Source organism: Coenobita brevimanus, chromosome 58 (assembly GCF_032717465.1).
Source record: "Coenobita brevimanus isolate Jiangsu-jjx chromosome 58, ASM3271746v2, whole genome shotgun sequence".
Taxonomy (NCBI): Eukaryota; Metazoa; Arthropoda; class Malacostraca; order Decapoda; family Coenobitidae; genus Coenobita; species Coenobita brevimanus.
Window position 1 is genome coordinate 14,230,211 of NC_137011.1, and position 16,489 is coordinate 14,246,699.

General features: G+C 42.8%; 1 protein-coding gene and 1 pseudogene across 1 annotated transcript in view; both read right to left on the minus strand.

The window, feature by feature from the left end:
- Nucleotides 1–13,201, minus strand: part of LOC145402639 (glyoxalase domain-containing protein 4) — a 90,143-nt gene extending 76,942 nt beyond the window's left edge. The window contains exons 1-2 of the mRNA XM_080274630.1: nucleotides 13,064–13,201; nucleotides 5,952–6,001 (exon numbers count right to left, since the gene is read on the minus strand). Coding sequence (XP_080130756.1) covers nucleotides 5,952–6,001; nucleotides 13,064–13,153 — 140 coding nt within the window. The 5' untranslated portion in view covers nucleotides 13,154–13,201. The remainder of the gene's footprint in view (nucleotides 1–5,951; nucleotides 6,002–13,063) is intronic.
- LOC145402769 (5S ribosomal RNA) lies at nucleotides 2,310–2,427 on the minus strand (annotated as a pseudogene).
- Nucleotides 13,202–16,489: the final 3,288 nt, after the last annotated feature.

Here is a 16,489-nt window from a genome sequence, read left to right on the forward strand (position 1 = left end):
ATTTTGATTTCCCCCTGGCTTTCAAGTGGTAGCTTGTATCATCTATCAGTACTGCCAATGTCCAACACTAGTCAGCACTCCTAATCTCATCTGTACTCCCATCCATTGTTGACAATTTAGCCATTTCTCCCCGTTCTTGACTCCCCTCCCTACCTTCCCTCCATTACCCTCTCCTCTCGCCTGCCTAGCCGTGCTATGCTAAGTAAATCTTCCCTGGAATTTTCCACTGATTTCATCCATTGAAATAAGCTCTATGCCCTATTCTTATACCAAATAATATATACCAAAAAGAAATAAGGTGTGAGTGCCATACACCTGGAATTGGCTTATCACCTGACAACACCTCATGTGCACTCGTTCGCTAACTTTCGCTGTCTATTTCTCCTTGAAATATGCCGTATAATCTATTCTTGTATTAAAAATATATATAAGGAGGGAAGGGAGAAGCCTAAGCGATATTTACATTCACCTGGAACTACCTAATTTATAATGTATTGTCTAGATTTCCTGCTAATCATTTCACTGCTATATATTAGCAGCTGTCAAGAGCCTGACGTTGGCAGTAATGCATTTCCCTAGGTAGGCCACCCCAGCCCACCCCTATCAGTTCACTGTCATCTTCCTAGGTGAAGGTACGTCTGTTTGCTCCTGCTAACTTCAGCCACTTTTTAGCCCCATGCAAAAGGCCCTGTGACCTTTACCCCCTACTAAACCTCATGTGGAAAGAGGTAAAGGGCTGACAATTGAAAGAGAGTGACTACGATCTTTATGTTGAGTAAAACAGTGCAAGTGGAATTGTAAATAATGTGTAAATAATGTGTAAACAGCAAGTAAAGCAATGAATGAAAATATAAGTGAACAGTGGAAAATAGTTTTATAAGTTGCTTCAAGTGACAGTGCATAACACAGTGTAAATAAAATAGAAATGTAAATAATGTAAAATAGAGAACGTAAATAGAAATGTAAATGAGTAGTATTATAAGAATACGAGTATATATTCTAGGAGTAATGAAAGTGAAAGTTTCACTCTAGCATGTATGAATACTATGAGTTATGAGAGTGAAGGTGAAAGTGACATTCACTCTCAATGCTAGTATATAGGACGAGAAAGTGAATGCTACGTATTTTACTGAAAGAAATTGAATCCCTACAGTGACAATAAACTACTATTACTGAAGGAAACTTATGGATAAAGACTGTAGATATATATAAGTGTTATATAGTAACAGAAATATATACTGTGAGTGTTTTTATGAATAATAAATGACAACACCAGCGGCAAACTAGCGCAAGTGGGAAGGTCACACGCCCTCGTAATTTTCATTGCTTTCACAGTGTTTTTTTTTTTTTTTCAGAATATGGATTCCACACTATTTGAGAATCATAGAATAGTGTTTCTAGTGATATCAGGCTGTGGTAATCATATTACGAGTTGTCAGGAAGTGTAAAGTGGAGACTTCATTACCCAACTTCAGAGGTCTCCACAAGTCCTACGGTACTCGACGAAGGCTCAACAAACACCCTAGGAGAAAGCTGAAGGTATGTGCCATGAGCATTTGTGATTTTAATAACCTAGGACTAATAACTGATTTTTGGCAAATATTTTTAGAGAGTCTGTCAGAGCGCGAATATGACCGCGGGTGCCGCAAGAAAAAGCAAATCAAGCCCGCAGTTAAAGGGTTAAGAGAAATCATCCAGGAAGAAAGGGAAATGAACAAGAAAAAAATGGAAGAAAATGTAGTGAAAATACTGAAGAAAAAAGAGAAAATAGTGAGAGAAACTGTAGAAAGGAACAGATGTGTAGTAATATTTGGAAACAGGGAGGAGGAAGAAAAAGTTAGATGCGTGAGACTCGAGAAAGACACAAACCTGGTGAGAGGAACATCAGGCAAGATTGATCCCGAAGGAGACAAGTGGGTAAAAGAAATTGAGGAAGTAAGGAGGATAGGGCCTTATAAGAAAGGGGAAACAAGACCAATGAGAGTAAGTTGTCATCAGAAAGTGTAGTAAATGATATACTTAAAGTGACCTGGAAACTAAGCAAACAGGCAGGGATGGAAAATATTATAATAAGAAAAGATTTGAATGAAGAAGAAAGAGAAGTTTTAAAATCATTGAAGGAACAAGTAAAGGAAAAAAATGATAACAGGACAGGGGAAGAATGTAATACTTTTCTTTGGAGAGTTTTTTTTTTTTTCATTCATTGCCAGACGCCATGTATCCCAGACGGGGTGGCCAATGGCTTAGAGTTAATTGTTTTACAGGGAGGGGCACTAATCCTCCACCAACCCCACTTGACACGTAGGGATGCCAACAGCATCTGGTGTTCCCAGGCGGTCACCCATCCAAGTACTAACCAGACCCAACGTTGCTTAACTTCGCTGATCGGGCGGGAAGCGGTGTACTCAACGTGGTATGAAAGTATGGAAGTGGTATGTGAGGAAACAGAAGTGAAGAAAACTAAGGGGGATGGCTTTGAAAGATCAGAAATTGAGGAAGTGGTACTGATGGAGAGAAGGAGAGAAGAGGGTATAAAAAACATCAAAAATAATTTGAAGGTGGTATATACTAATGTTGATGGTTTAACATCGGCAAGGCTTGAAATTAACGATTTCTTGAGAGAACATGAACCTGATGTCATGTGCTTTGTAGAGACCAAATTAAGAGAAGATACTGATGTTCATTTGGGAGATGGTAAATACAAACTGTGGAGAAGAGACAGAAAAGAAAAAATGGGAGGAAGAATGATGATAGCACTGAAGAACAACATAAATGTAGATACTGTGGAAATGGAAGAAGGCAGGGCTGAAGTGATATACATGAAATTAGAAACTGGAGAGTGTGGTATGAGAGATACGGAGGTAGTGTATGTTCCCCCTAAGACGAGAGCATGGAATGATGACAAATACCAGGAGATGTTGTCAGATATGACTAGTTATTTACAAAAAATAATTGAGAAAAGCAACAATTTTTTTTTTTTTTTTTTTTTTTTTTTAATGCGTCTGACTCTGGGCATAGACTTCACAGCCTGCTATCATGGCCCAGCAGTCCTCCTACATACCATACACCTCTACATGTCACCACTCCGGCGCTAACACCCACCGTCCATACTGAATACATGCTAGGGCTGTCTCATACAGGACTGGTGTATTGGTATTAGCAGGGGTATTTTTACAACATGTCGGCGGGTCTTCTGGTAGATCAGTAAAGCCTGATTTAATGAAATTCAAATCCTTAAACTGTTCCCTGCTCCAGCGGGGATTTGAACCTGGGTCCGTTACAACGTCAGGCCACCTCACTACCGATTGAGCCACGCCTTTAACTGTAAAGAGGAGAACTGTGAGAAATGGGACTCAGGTGGCAGCGAGGATTCGTGGGGCACTATATTATTAAATATAATAGTGAATAATGTGATGACGCAATGGGTCAAAAAAGAGACACGGTTCCGAGGTGTGGACACACCAACAAGGTTAGATTTACTGTTTACCAAAGAACCCGATGTAACAGAATCGTTGAAATATTTCTGTCCTATAGGAAAAAGTGATCATGTGGTCACAGAGTTCCAGATGATAATAGGGAACGTCGAGCCAAGAGACAAGCTTCATAGACAGGGAAGATATATATAACTTTGGGAAAGCAAATTTTACAGGATTGAGAAAATTTTTTGAAAATGCGGATTGGAGAAAAGTAAGAGAAACGAGAGATACAGAGGAAGTGGGATATCTTTCTAGACCTCTATAATTTGGGATTGGAAAAATATGTACCAAGAGTAAGAGGGAACGAAAACAGGAAAAAGGAGTGGCTTAACAGAAGGCGTATGATAGCAAAAAAAGAGAGATAAGGCGTGGAACAACTGGAGAAAGAGAGGTAACAACAGAACAAAGGAAGAATTTAAAAGAACTAGAAATGAATACACAAGAATACGTAGAGAAGAAGAAAGGAATTTTGAAAAAGATATAGACAAATGCAAGGATGAACCCAAACTGTTTTCTAGATTTGTTAACGGCAAACTGAAACAAAAGGAAGGAATCACCAAACTGAAAGTAAAAGGAGAGGTCTATAAAGATGCAGCAACGCAAGCTGAAATAATGAACAAATGTTTCCAATCGGTTTTCACTAATGAAAAAGAGTTTGTGGAAGGGGAGGGAGTGATTAGAAATGTACCGGTGATAAAAGATATAAAAGTGGAGGTACAGGAAGTGTATAAATTACTGGAAACTCAGGATGTATGGATAGCCCCAGGACCTGATGGAATTTCTAATTGGGTACTGAAGGAATGCAGAGAACAACTGGAGGATAAAATTCACAGTTTAATCGTGTGTTCTCTGGAAGAGGGGAAAGTGCGAAAAGAATGGAAGAGGGCAAATGTGGTACCAATTTTTAAGGGAGGAAACAGGGAAGAACCCCTGAATTATAGACCAGTGTTTCTAACCAGCATGGTCACAAAATTATATGAGAGAATCCTGAAAGACAGATGGACAGAATATCTAGAAGAGATGAATATTTGGGCTGAATGTCAGTTTGGATTCAGAAGTGTAAGGTCATGTGTTTTCAACCTGTTGAGTTTTTACTCAAGAGCAACTGACTTGGTACAGGAAAGAGATGGTTGGGTGGATTGCGTGTACTTAGACTTAGAAAAGGCCTTCGACAAGGTACCTCATAAGAGACTTATGTGGAAACTAGAATATATATGAGAACTGAAGGGGAAACTCCTGGAATGGATGAGAGACTTTTTGAAAGACAGACAAATGAGGACAGTAATAAAGAAGAGGATGTCTGGATGGAGGGAAGTAACAAGTGGAGTCCCTCAAGGCTCGGTGTTGGCGCCAGTAATGTTCCTGATTTACGTAAATGATATGGTAGATGGAGTGAACAGTCATGCAAGTCTGTTTGCTGATGATGTAAAGATCTTGAGGAAGATAGAGGTTGAGGAGGATTGTAAAATGCTGCAGGTGGATCTGGATAGGATACATGATTGGACCAGATGTGGGAAATGAAATTTAATGTAAAGAAATGTAAAATATTGGAAATGGGTAAAAGTACCAGGAGGCCATCACTGAATTATTTGTTGGGTAATGAATTAATCACAAAAGCGAGAGAAGAGAAAGATTTGGGAGTGATGGTCCAAGATAGTTTGTCACCTGAAAAACACATTAACAAGATAGTTGGAGAGACGTATAAACTCTTGACTAACACAAGAATAGCATTTCATTATATGGATGAGGAGATGATGAAAAAAACTGATAGTGGCCATGATCCGCCCCAGGTTAGAATATGCAGCGATAGTGTGGTCCCCACACGAAAAGAAAGATATAAACAAGATTGAGAGAATACAAAGAACAGCAACCAAGATGGTCCCCAGTCTGGCAGATCTGTCATACAGAGAGAGCCTGGAAAAGATGGATTTGCCTTCCTTAGAGGAAAGGAGAAAGAGGGGAGACATGATTGCAGTGTTTAAGAACATGATAGGCGTAGATAAAATTGACCGAGAAGATCTGTTTGTATGGGATAAGAGAGCAACAAGAGGACAAGGAATGAAATCGAAAAAGTCAAGCTGCTTGAAGGTTATCAAGAAATATAGCTTTCCTTACAGAAGTACAGACTTATGGAATAGCCTGGACAAAGTGATCATCCAGTCTGAAAACTTAAACGAGTTTAAAGCTAAATCTGACTTACTGAGAAACAGCGACAGGAACCCACGAGCATAGCACATTTCATGTATATCACAATTAGGTTTATTAGGTAAATACATAAATATTTGGAATGACTTAGACAAAAAGGTGGTGCAGGAAAAAAACATTCATGTGTGTAAAAGTAGACTAGATAAATGTGGATATGGTGACAGGACAACACGAGCATTGCTCAATTCCTGTATACTACAAATAGGTAAACACAGTACAGGATATACTGTACTGTATATATAGGCTACTCAGAATATACATAACACATACCCATTGCAAGAAGCTTTACATCCCTCTTCAAATTCTTCATGACGCAACACCTGGAAGGAGAAACTTCATGAAAATTATTGTGGTGCAGTAACATATCTTGTCAATCTGTATCTGTATCGGTCCATACTACATACAGTGCAAGGTTGACTTTATCCTCAAAGGGAAAGCCATGGCCATTATTAACCATTCCCCATTTTGGTGAAGTATACTATGATTTACAAGTATCAATTACCTTCAACTTCTACAACCAAAGGGAACTAACTCACTGAAGCTAAATAAGATAATCTATCATTAACAAAAATAAAGCATAAGACACCAGGGTGACAGAATTAACATTACTGAAATAAACAAAGTTCAGTATCACGGCAGAAGGCTCCTGCTCATTGAAGCTAAGTTAGATAATCTGTCATTAGTTAAAATATAGCACAAGACACCAGGGTGAGAGATTTAACATTACTGAAATAAACTAAGTTCAGTATCACTGCAGAAGGCTCTAGCCTTGGTAATTTCTGCAAAATTTAGATCATAATGTTTTGTACAACATAGGATGGCCAGGCATCTGGGTTTTGGGCTCCATGTCCTTCGTCCAATGCAACCACTGGCTGGACGTTTATTTGTTGTCCTTCTTTTTGGGTTTTTGAGCTGATTAGATTTAGTTTTCATTCTACACAAGTTTATGCATTACTGACTCAAGCAGGTAAATATTAACATATATTACAATGGTCTGATAAATGTAAGCATACTCATACTTGATAAATGACGGATGTATCTCATCCAGTCATCAATCTATGATGAATATGTTGTGCATTATAGTTTTCATTTGGGGTTGCAGGTTTGAACTGTTTTGCTTCAGTTTAATCAGTTTTAAAAAACTGATATTCCAGTGCTGTGAATGAAATTATCATTATTATTACCATTAATATTATTATTATTATTATTATTGCTATTGCTACTACTGTGGTAGGTGGGGGCACTCACCATCCACTCACGATGTAGTGCTGCTCTTGGGTGTCTGTCCATTCCTCTCCTCCGCCCTTCTTTTCTTCCATCCTCTTCTGTCTTTCTTTCCTTCATTCTTTCCTTGTCCTTCTGCCTACATGTGACTTTACATTCCCTTTTCTGTCTTTCCTTCATTCTTTCCTCTTCCTTCTGCCTGTGGGTGACTCTATATTGAGTGACAAGCCAAATAGATTTCTGTACACCAGGAAACCAGTTACTACACAGGGTGGTAACCATATAACCAAACTTTGGCACCTGGTGGTTTAGTGGGTAATTACGGAGCTCTAGTCGGATTGAGCCGGTGAAGGTTTATATCCAAGGGATGGTTGGGGTTTATTGCTAACGTATTGCCACTCAGAGATGAGTGAGGCTGGTATCTCTCATCTTAAATGTCAAGACCAACTTGCCTAGCCCCTGGCTCCTACGCTCCTAATGGGGCAACGTAGGATTGGATGATGAATGAAATGAGTAAATTATTGGTTATTATTATTATTATTGCACTATTATCATTATCATTATCATTCTTATGCCTCCTCCCATCTATGGTGGAGAAGGCATTCAGTGATTGGTCTGTCTGTCCATGTGTGTGTAGATGGGCACGTGCATGGATTCATGTGTCCGTAACACTATGATGGGCGCGTTATCTCCTAAAGCCACTGACGGATTTCCATCCAGCACAGTATGAGGAGATGATGAACTGATTCGGTAAACTAGGTCAAAGTCATACAGGGTTGGCTTATCTTTTCCATCTGGGTGCCATATCTCCTGAGCCCACTTTGTATGTGATATAGTATAATGGGTAGGTCAACTGACTAGGCCATCAAGGTCCTGTAGGTTGTATGGCAAGTCCGTGCGCAAGGTGGAGGCATACTAAGCGACGCTGTGATGACAGCTTAGGGCCTGAATTTTCAGTGCTTCATCATCGTCACCATCATCCAGACCTCCTTTCCCATCCTACGGCAGGGTGAGGAGTAGCAATGTCCAGACAGCCCAAGTCTGCCCAGTCAAATGGGCCATGCTTCCATTCACTCATCATTCGAGCCCCCAGAATCCTGGCTCTATCTGATACACCAAAAAAACTTTCACCACATCCTGTAGCTTCACATAAGCGTATCCAACAGTCAATCCGAACACTGTCACGTGTAAAAGGGGTGTCAAATCCCTGATCATGCACTTCTCAAACCATTCATCCAAACAGCTCGACCTCTTGTCAGTCCCTTTGCCTCACTGACTTCCATACCTCTCTTCTTCACACATCCACCATATCCCTCCACCTTCTCCTTGACCTACCTTGACTCCTTCCTTAAAATTCACTCAGATATACCCTTTTCACAACTCTATTGTTATCCATTCTCTCCACATGATCATACCGTCTCAGTATACTCTCTTCGATTCTGGTGTCCACAGACTTCCTCACTCTGCATCTTTCACAAATTACATTATTTCGTATCCTACCCACTCTCTGTACTCCACAAACATTCCTTAGCAATCCCATCTTCTGACTTTTCATTTTCATGCCACCCCATAAGCTCATATCCATATGTTAAAGATAACACTAACACTGCTTCATATACGGTAAGCCTTGCGCAGCTGTAGCACTCATGCCTCTGTTTCTTATCTAGGCCTTCATACCTCCAGGTACTTTCCTTCCTTGTGTCACTTTACTTTCCATTTCTTTTGCACATTTTCCTCTCTTTTCTATCATTGTACACAGGCATTAGAACTCTCATCAATTTCAGTCTCTCCCCGTTTACTGTAACATCACACTCGGAGTCACCTTTCCTCTCAATTACCATCACTTTACTCCTTTCTATATTTGCTCTCAAGGCACGATGCTCACAGACATCAGCAAAACTCTGCACTAGTCTACCCTACTCTACCAAGTTCTTGTCTGGTATTTGCAAGCAGTATCATATTATCATTACTATTATCAAATGATGTTGAGATGTACTTTAGGTTTATACCAGGCAAGGAACCCATGATGAAATATTCACTGTCTGGGAGCTTCAGGAAAATTATATAGGAAAGAAAAGAGCAGCACTTTTGTTTCTGTCGATTTGAAGGCCTCTGACAGAGTCCCTAAGGAGATGGTCAAGTGGGCAAGGAGAAAGCCTGAAATCAAGAAGTGGCTGGTTAGAGTGATTATGACTATGTACCTGGGTGCTAGCACCCAGGTGAAAGTGAATGGAAACTTGGGTGATGAGTTTTCAGTGAATGTTAGCGAACATCAGTCTTGAGCACCTTATTTTTTGTTGTGGTGCTTGAAGTTCTCTCACATTACTTCAGAAATGGACTCCCATGGGAGATGTATGCCAATGATTTGGTGCTGACTGCACAGAATGAAGGGGAGGAGGAGGAAAGAGGTAGGAAATGGAGTGACAGAATGGGGCACAAGGGTTCAAAAGTAAATGCGGATAAGACAAGTGATGACATCTAGGGCTGGTGGTGGTACTGTCAAGGCAGACAGAGTGGGGCCATGCAAGGTTTGCCACAAGGGTGTGGGAAGAAACTTCATCCTGTGCACAGTTTGTAATAAGTGGGTGCCTAAGTCATGTAGTGGTATTACGCATAGACTGCAAGATAATGCTGATTTCATGTGTGTGGTGTGTCAGGGAGAGCATGTAGAAGTGTCAGACATTAGAGGATTAATCTTTCTATATGTTTCTTGAGTGTGTAGAGGAGTTTGGATATTTGGGGGGCATGTTATATGCTGGGGTGGGGCTGAAGCTAGCTCTGTGGCTAGGGTAAGGAGTGACTGGAGGAAGTTCAGGGAGCCGTTGCCTCTCCTGACAGTAAAAGGACTCTCCTTCTGTGCTAAGGGATCCTTGCATGCAGCATGAGTTATAAGTATAATGTTGTATGGTAGTGAGACCTGGGCAGTAAAGGAAGAGGATTATCAAAGGCTCAAACATACAGAAACGACACTGATAAGATTGGTGTGAAGTGGGTCCTTGAATGCGAGGCCTGGGGGAGTTAGTATCAAGTGTGAAGAGTTGAGGAAGAATGGGACTGGAATGTATTGACGCTGTGATGAGAAAGGGATGGTCTGGGCATGTGGAGAGGATGGAGGATGACAAATGGGCGTGGAAATTGAGCTAAGTGTGACTGTCGGGGGTAGAGTTGCAAGAAGCAGACCAAAAAAGATCTGTGACAAAATAACAAAGTGTGACCTCAAAGACAGGGAGACTGTCAGAGATTGAGCACCATGTAGAGTCACTATTAGGTGACCAAGGCTGATGCATGCAAACATGCTGAAGCCTTTATAAACTAAACAATTACGGTATTTTACTTCTATGTGTATGGTGAGAGACAAAATCTTTTTTAAAAAAAGGATGTAATTTCTACACTATTATGCACAAAACACCATCCTGAAATCAGTGAACTACAGTACTGTACTGAGCAACCACATTCATCTTGGCATTCCTATAGGACTAACACTGACTAGAGGTATATACAGTACAAGGAAGAGAGATAAACCTAAATAAGATGGAAATGTACTGTAAATATGCAAGAGCACAAGCACTGAGATCCCCTCATTATCACGCACTTTGTTTTTGCAGCTTTCATTCACTGCTAAATGAAGATCTCCACTCTGCCATTATTGCATAATTTTTTTTTTTTTTTTTTTTTTGGGGGGGGGAATTACTATGCACCTTAGCTGATTATAGCCAACACTGATGGTGCAAAATCTGTGGTTTCTGATGGTTTTGAGGGATTCAAAGATGGGGCCCTACCGTACCCGAGGAATTAGGGTAATCCAAGATGGTGGTGACCATGAACTTTCTATCCTCAGAACTCTTTACTTCAAGCCCAAATCAGATTTCTACATGATATGTTTCTTCCTTTTTGAGCCCTTTTCATAATTTTCTATTACAGTACCGTAACCTAAAAATGCTTAAGTGTGTTTCTGATATTTCCCATCATAGTACCGGTATGTGTTTGTGGGTCTAAACTGCTGTAATGGAGAAAATTTGTGTTTACTGGTGACATGCCTTGTATGAATTAGAATAAATCATATAGGTTTTGTGCTTTCCATTTTGTGTTCATTATCACATACTAGGCGCGGTACCAATTATGCACGATAACCAAGGGACCACTAATGGAGAATGATGTGTCAAGGGAAATAAAGTAACTGATGAGTTGAGATAGACATGCCAGGAGGTCCTATTGTCAGAACCACTCCACAAAAATCAATATCTGGCAACAGATTTGCATATGGGCTACAACTTTCATTTCAAGTCTGCTGAGCTGCAGCAGTGTTCTCCTTTGGGGGCTTTTGGAAGTGGCCACCCTAATACTACGACTAAACTTTGTTGTTGCCAAAACGTTTTCAACATCTGCAAGACTGAACATTTTTACTCACCATACTGTACTTAACTTCAGTTTACTTCTCCTAGTACTTGCCTCCACTTGTAACCTTTTGTTGGGAAGCAGGATTTGCTGGATAGGAAGTACCGGAAGTTTCTCAGTATTTTTCGTTTCTTTTTTCAGTTACGTGTCGAGTTGCCAGTTAGCATGCTATTGTGAGTGGAGGTATTTTGTAAGTTGTACAATAATTTTTGTGCACTTTTTCTCCATTTTATATATGTGCTTGTTATGTATTTCCATCTCAATCTGCATGCTACATAGTTTAGTGTTATACAGTGTAAGTATACTCTGGCATGTTTTTGATGTCTCTGATTTGGTAACTGTAGGTGCCAGCGTAAACTAGAAGCTTCATGTGTAATGCAAGGTTATGTAAGGGGGTGGAAGAGCTTAAGGGAGTCACTTTCGTTTCAGTTTGAGTATAGTTCAGTGTCAATGTAGCTTGCATTGCTCCAGTACTTGTGAAAACAGTGAAGTTGGCAAGCATTAACTGTAATTCTATCGAAAATAAAGACAACGAACTTAAGAAGCCAGTGTTTCTTTACAATGCCTGAGCTGATATGCGCTGTTGTAGCTAAACTGAAAAGCTGCCTCTAAGAAGAACAATTCACTGGGCAACATCCCCTCTAATCTGAACTACTGCTGTTGGAGCCTGTGGCAGTGTGGAACGGGATGTAACACTTTACAATATGACATGTCACTACTAGCCTCATTAATGTTCACAAACTGACAAAATATAGTACAACTCCATCTCTAAGCTGTTAAAGAGTTGCGGCATGGATTAAGATTCATCTGAGTGAGATTCACTTTTTACTTCCTAATTCTATCTATCTATCTATTCCCAGATGCCATAATCCTTCCTAATTCTGCAGAAACAAATATGATAGCTGCCAAGTTTACAAGGATGTTGTTTTCAAGGTTAAGGTAGCTCCACTAAGACTTGGCCTGCCAGTAAACTTGACAGTTCAATAACCCAAGGTCAAAATTACACATAAAAGCCTTTTAAACCTACTGCTAAAGGAAATTGGATACAATCTGAGGGAAAACAAAGTAGGCTAGTTATGCTACTAACACTCCTAACCTACAGCAGATTTTTTTCACCCGGTCAAACCTTGTCAGGCAGCCCAGTCCCTCCTATTAGATTTCTGTTGAATTTAGCCTGCATTCTCCTAACCTTGGTTTAATTAACTCCCGATATGCATGGCTTGCCTGCAAAGTTAATGAAGTTGTGGTGGCGACCATCATCCACTCACTTGATGTAGTGCTGCCTACTTCTTCCTTAGCCTTTATCATTCTTTTTCTGTGCCTACCCTCCTCTCTTCCTGTTTCTCCCATCTTTCCTGTCACTTCTTATTGCTTTTCTTTCCTTTACAGGTTCCTTTACATTGAGTGACAAGCCAAATGGTTTCCTTTAAGCCAAGAAACCATTTACAACGCTGGGTGGTAACCATATAACCAGACCACACGTGCTCCCTATGTCAACAAGTGGGTTGGTGGAGGGTTAGTGCCCCTCCCCGCAAAACAGTAAAATAGCCACCCCTTACGGGATTATGGCGTCTAGCAATTAAGATAGATAGTGTGTAAAATTGATGTAGTTCTAATATAACCAACACTGCTAACTTACGCATTTCCCAAGCTCTGTAAAACCATTACCTTCATAGGCAGGTTACTTTTTGTGAACAAATATACGTCGCTTTAAAACACATTGTAATCTGCCTCCTGTCAGCCAACCTCTTCCCTCCACTCACCTTCATGCCTAGAATATCCCTGTAGAATTTGGCCGTGGCAGCTCTGTCGCCTATCTTGAAGACAAAATGTAGAGCTCTTCTCGACGCCATGACACTGTGTAATTAGGTAGAAAGTGAATTCTAAAAAATATGAACTGCTGTGAACTCTACCTCGCTCCACTCTAGCGGCGAGTTAAATAACCTACACGCAAGTCGCAAGCCTCCGTCTGTCGTCATCCTTGTCCGTATACTAGCATAGGTGACTTCGTATTAATGAGTTATGAGGTGTACTGTGTTTTAATTTTAATTTTCAAGTTATTTATACATTTCTAGCTCCCTACTTAGTTTGATCCAGAAATTTACATGACAATAATAAATGTATAACAAAATAAATCACTTGGAAGAGGCGTTATGAAATCTCCTAGGCCTAACGAGATTCGGGTGTAGGGGAAGTGTCAAATTTACCAGGATCGTGGATCAACAAGTATTTTTCTGCCAGCTCACCTATACCAAGTTCTTGGATGAACAGATTGTTATGCGAGGTGTTTTTAGGTCGACTCCTCGCCCTAAGAACACAAGTGCTGAGCCGGGATTCTCTTTCGAGACCGGACCTAGAATACACCATGAGAGAAACAGGGCATAAAAACTCTGGTCAATCAATCTTACACGTGTATTATCTTAAATTTACAAACCATGTTATGCTGAGTGTTTTTAGGCCGACTCCTCGTCCTAGAAACACTAGCGACTGAGCGGGGTCCTCTTTCCGGACCGGAAGTAAAGCACCAACAAAGGAACAGGACATAAAAACTAGGCAGTCCACCTTTAACACATCTATTACCTTAATTCTAACACCGTTACAATATTACATAGAATGATATTCTGGACAGGGGATACAGATATACAAAGTTACGTTAAGATAACACGGGATATTTAATATACACTGTAATTACACTTACAATGGGTTGGGGTTCTATAAGTGGACGTGACTGTCTTTCATCAAAGCCCAAAAGATCTTAGTTCACTGGCACAAGAGGAATATATAGGTTTAATGGTCCAGGGGAGGAATATTACTATAAAAAGGCAGGGGGGACGGATCACGACAATTGACTCGTTGGGCTGGGCGCGGTGACATTCGCCACTCGGGTACTCTGGCAAGGGGAACTTCTCTATTCTGGGCTGGGGGAACAACACTAAACTCACTGTTTCGGAATTATAGTCTTTAGTAAAGGGCAGGTGAGTTTGTGGTAATCACGGGCACTTATAAGTTGAATCCCCCTAGCTTACACTGTCACTGCTCCGGTTTCACTTTCTCGGGTATAGGAAGGGATGTCACTGATCTTACCCGTTTTTCTGGGGCGATATCACTCTGTCACTTATAGGAGGGACCTCCGGGGGCTCTACTCGTGGCGGGAATCACCGTACCCGCTGGGGGGAGACTCGACCCGGGTCCGATCCGCTGAGGCGTTGCAGGGAGACCCTCTTGCCTGGGGTCTCGACCTGATGTAGACCCTCCTCTCGGGTCTCGTCGTGGTGGTGCAGGGAGGCCCGTCTATGTGGGGCCTCGACCTGATGTAGACCCTCCTCTCGGGGTCTCGTCGTCGTGGTGCAGGGAGGCCCGTCTATGTGGGGCCTCGACCTGGTGTGGTGGCCCTCGGGACTGGAGCCAAACAGGTGGAGAAGTCGTGTCTGGCGTCGGAGGCTCCGGGGCGGGAGGAGGACAGCGTTGGTAGGCTGCTGGGCTCGCCTGGGGGTCCGGGGACTGTGGAGGTCTGTCAGGGGACGCGCCGTCAGGTGTGGGCTGCGGCCTCGTCTCCTGCTGGTGCCTGGGGGAGACAAGAATCTCCCGGGAGTGGGAGGTAGGTCCCGACTGGGACTTGGTCTTTGCTCGGGGGACTCCTTCGGGGCAACTCTCCCTAGCGGTGTCCAGCTACTCCTGCAGGAGTTGGCTGAAGATAGAAGACACACGGAGGCCGTGTTCTCTCTCTTACACAGGGAGGGTAGCTTTGAGGCGACTCTCTCTCTTGTCTCCGACACAGCCGTGACGCCAGGTCGATCGGCCCTGGGACCCACTTTTGGCTTTATACAAGGGGCTCTTACCCTTGGGGTGGCTAGGGGTGTTGGCCCCGTATAGTCCACTATTGGGCCTCCTGCCCTGTTTGTGATAGAGGGTATTTCTCCCTCGTGTTCATCAAAGGACCTCCTGTCCTGGTAGTGGCAGAGGGTATTTCTCCCTCGTGGCTCACTGTGGCAGAGGGTACTGGACCCTCATGGCTCACCAGAATAGTGGCAGAGGGTGGTGTTCCCTCGTGGCTCACTGTGGCAGCAGGTGCGAACACCTCGTGGCTCACCAAGGGACCTCCTGCCCTTCTGGGGTGAAGCTGTGGTCGTCACCACAAAACTACTAGGGACTGATATAAGATCAGTCCCACCCCACTGCTGTCGATGGTCAACCCGCCATTGAAGTTGTTGCGGATCTAGGCTCACCTGGCGTTGGGGCAGTTGCGGGGAGAAGGGGCACAGGTCAGTGATAGTTGGGTGACCCTTTTGCCCTGGGTCATTAACCTCCCAGTTATCCCTTCCTAGGGTGGTGGGGTGGTGGTGGCCCGGTGGTGGGGTGGGGGGTGGCGGGATGGATGGTCCGGCGGCGGGCATTTTAAACCACAATGTAGATACCATTAAGGCACAATACATTGTCTGGGTACAAAGTCAATCTCGGGACAGGAGAGTTCCTACAGGGCTGCTGAAGTCATGGACTCAAAGGTGTCGGCCGGGTGTGGGAGGGGTCTCCCGTCAGGTGTGCCCCTTGGGTGTGCCTTCCCATAGAGGGCACGGGACTACTCTCAGGGTTTGCGTCGTCTTGAGTGGGCTGCTGGGCGGCATGGAGAGGGGCTCTTCTCTTGTGGGGCCTCGGTGGGGCGTTCGGTCCCCAGGGCTGGGACTGAATAGGGAGAGTAGACGCTGTTATGCAGCGCATTCTGAGTCCCGACTTTTCGGGTTCAGGTACGGTGCGACTTTGGGTTCTTTGTTCTCGACCGGGTCAGTCACAGGCAAGGAAGGAAAAACACAAACACCACTGGACAAAGGCATACTTATATATTATCAAAAAGACAAACATACACTGTTCTACGAGCAAAACTAAGGAACTTACAATGACTTAGAAATATATATGCAACAATCACTTTCCACCTAGTTCAGCAAGTTCTGGCTTATACACGTGGTTTCACCTTCCCACACAGTGTCACAGGCAATATTACCACAATAGGTCAGGTATGTCATTATATGCGTGCTCCCGCAGCGAGACCCCCCACCCTGCTATGGAGCCGCATCCCCACCCCCACCCCAGGAGGGCACAACGGTGGGCCGGATGACAGTTGCCTGGCCCGAGAACGAAACGGGCCGAGGTACACTCCGGCCATATGTCCCTCTTCGCCTCAACCTGCTCAACTA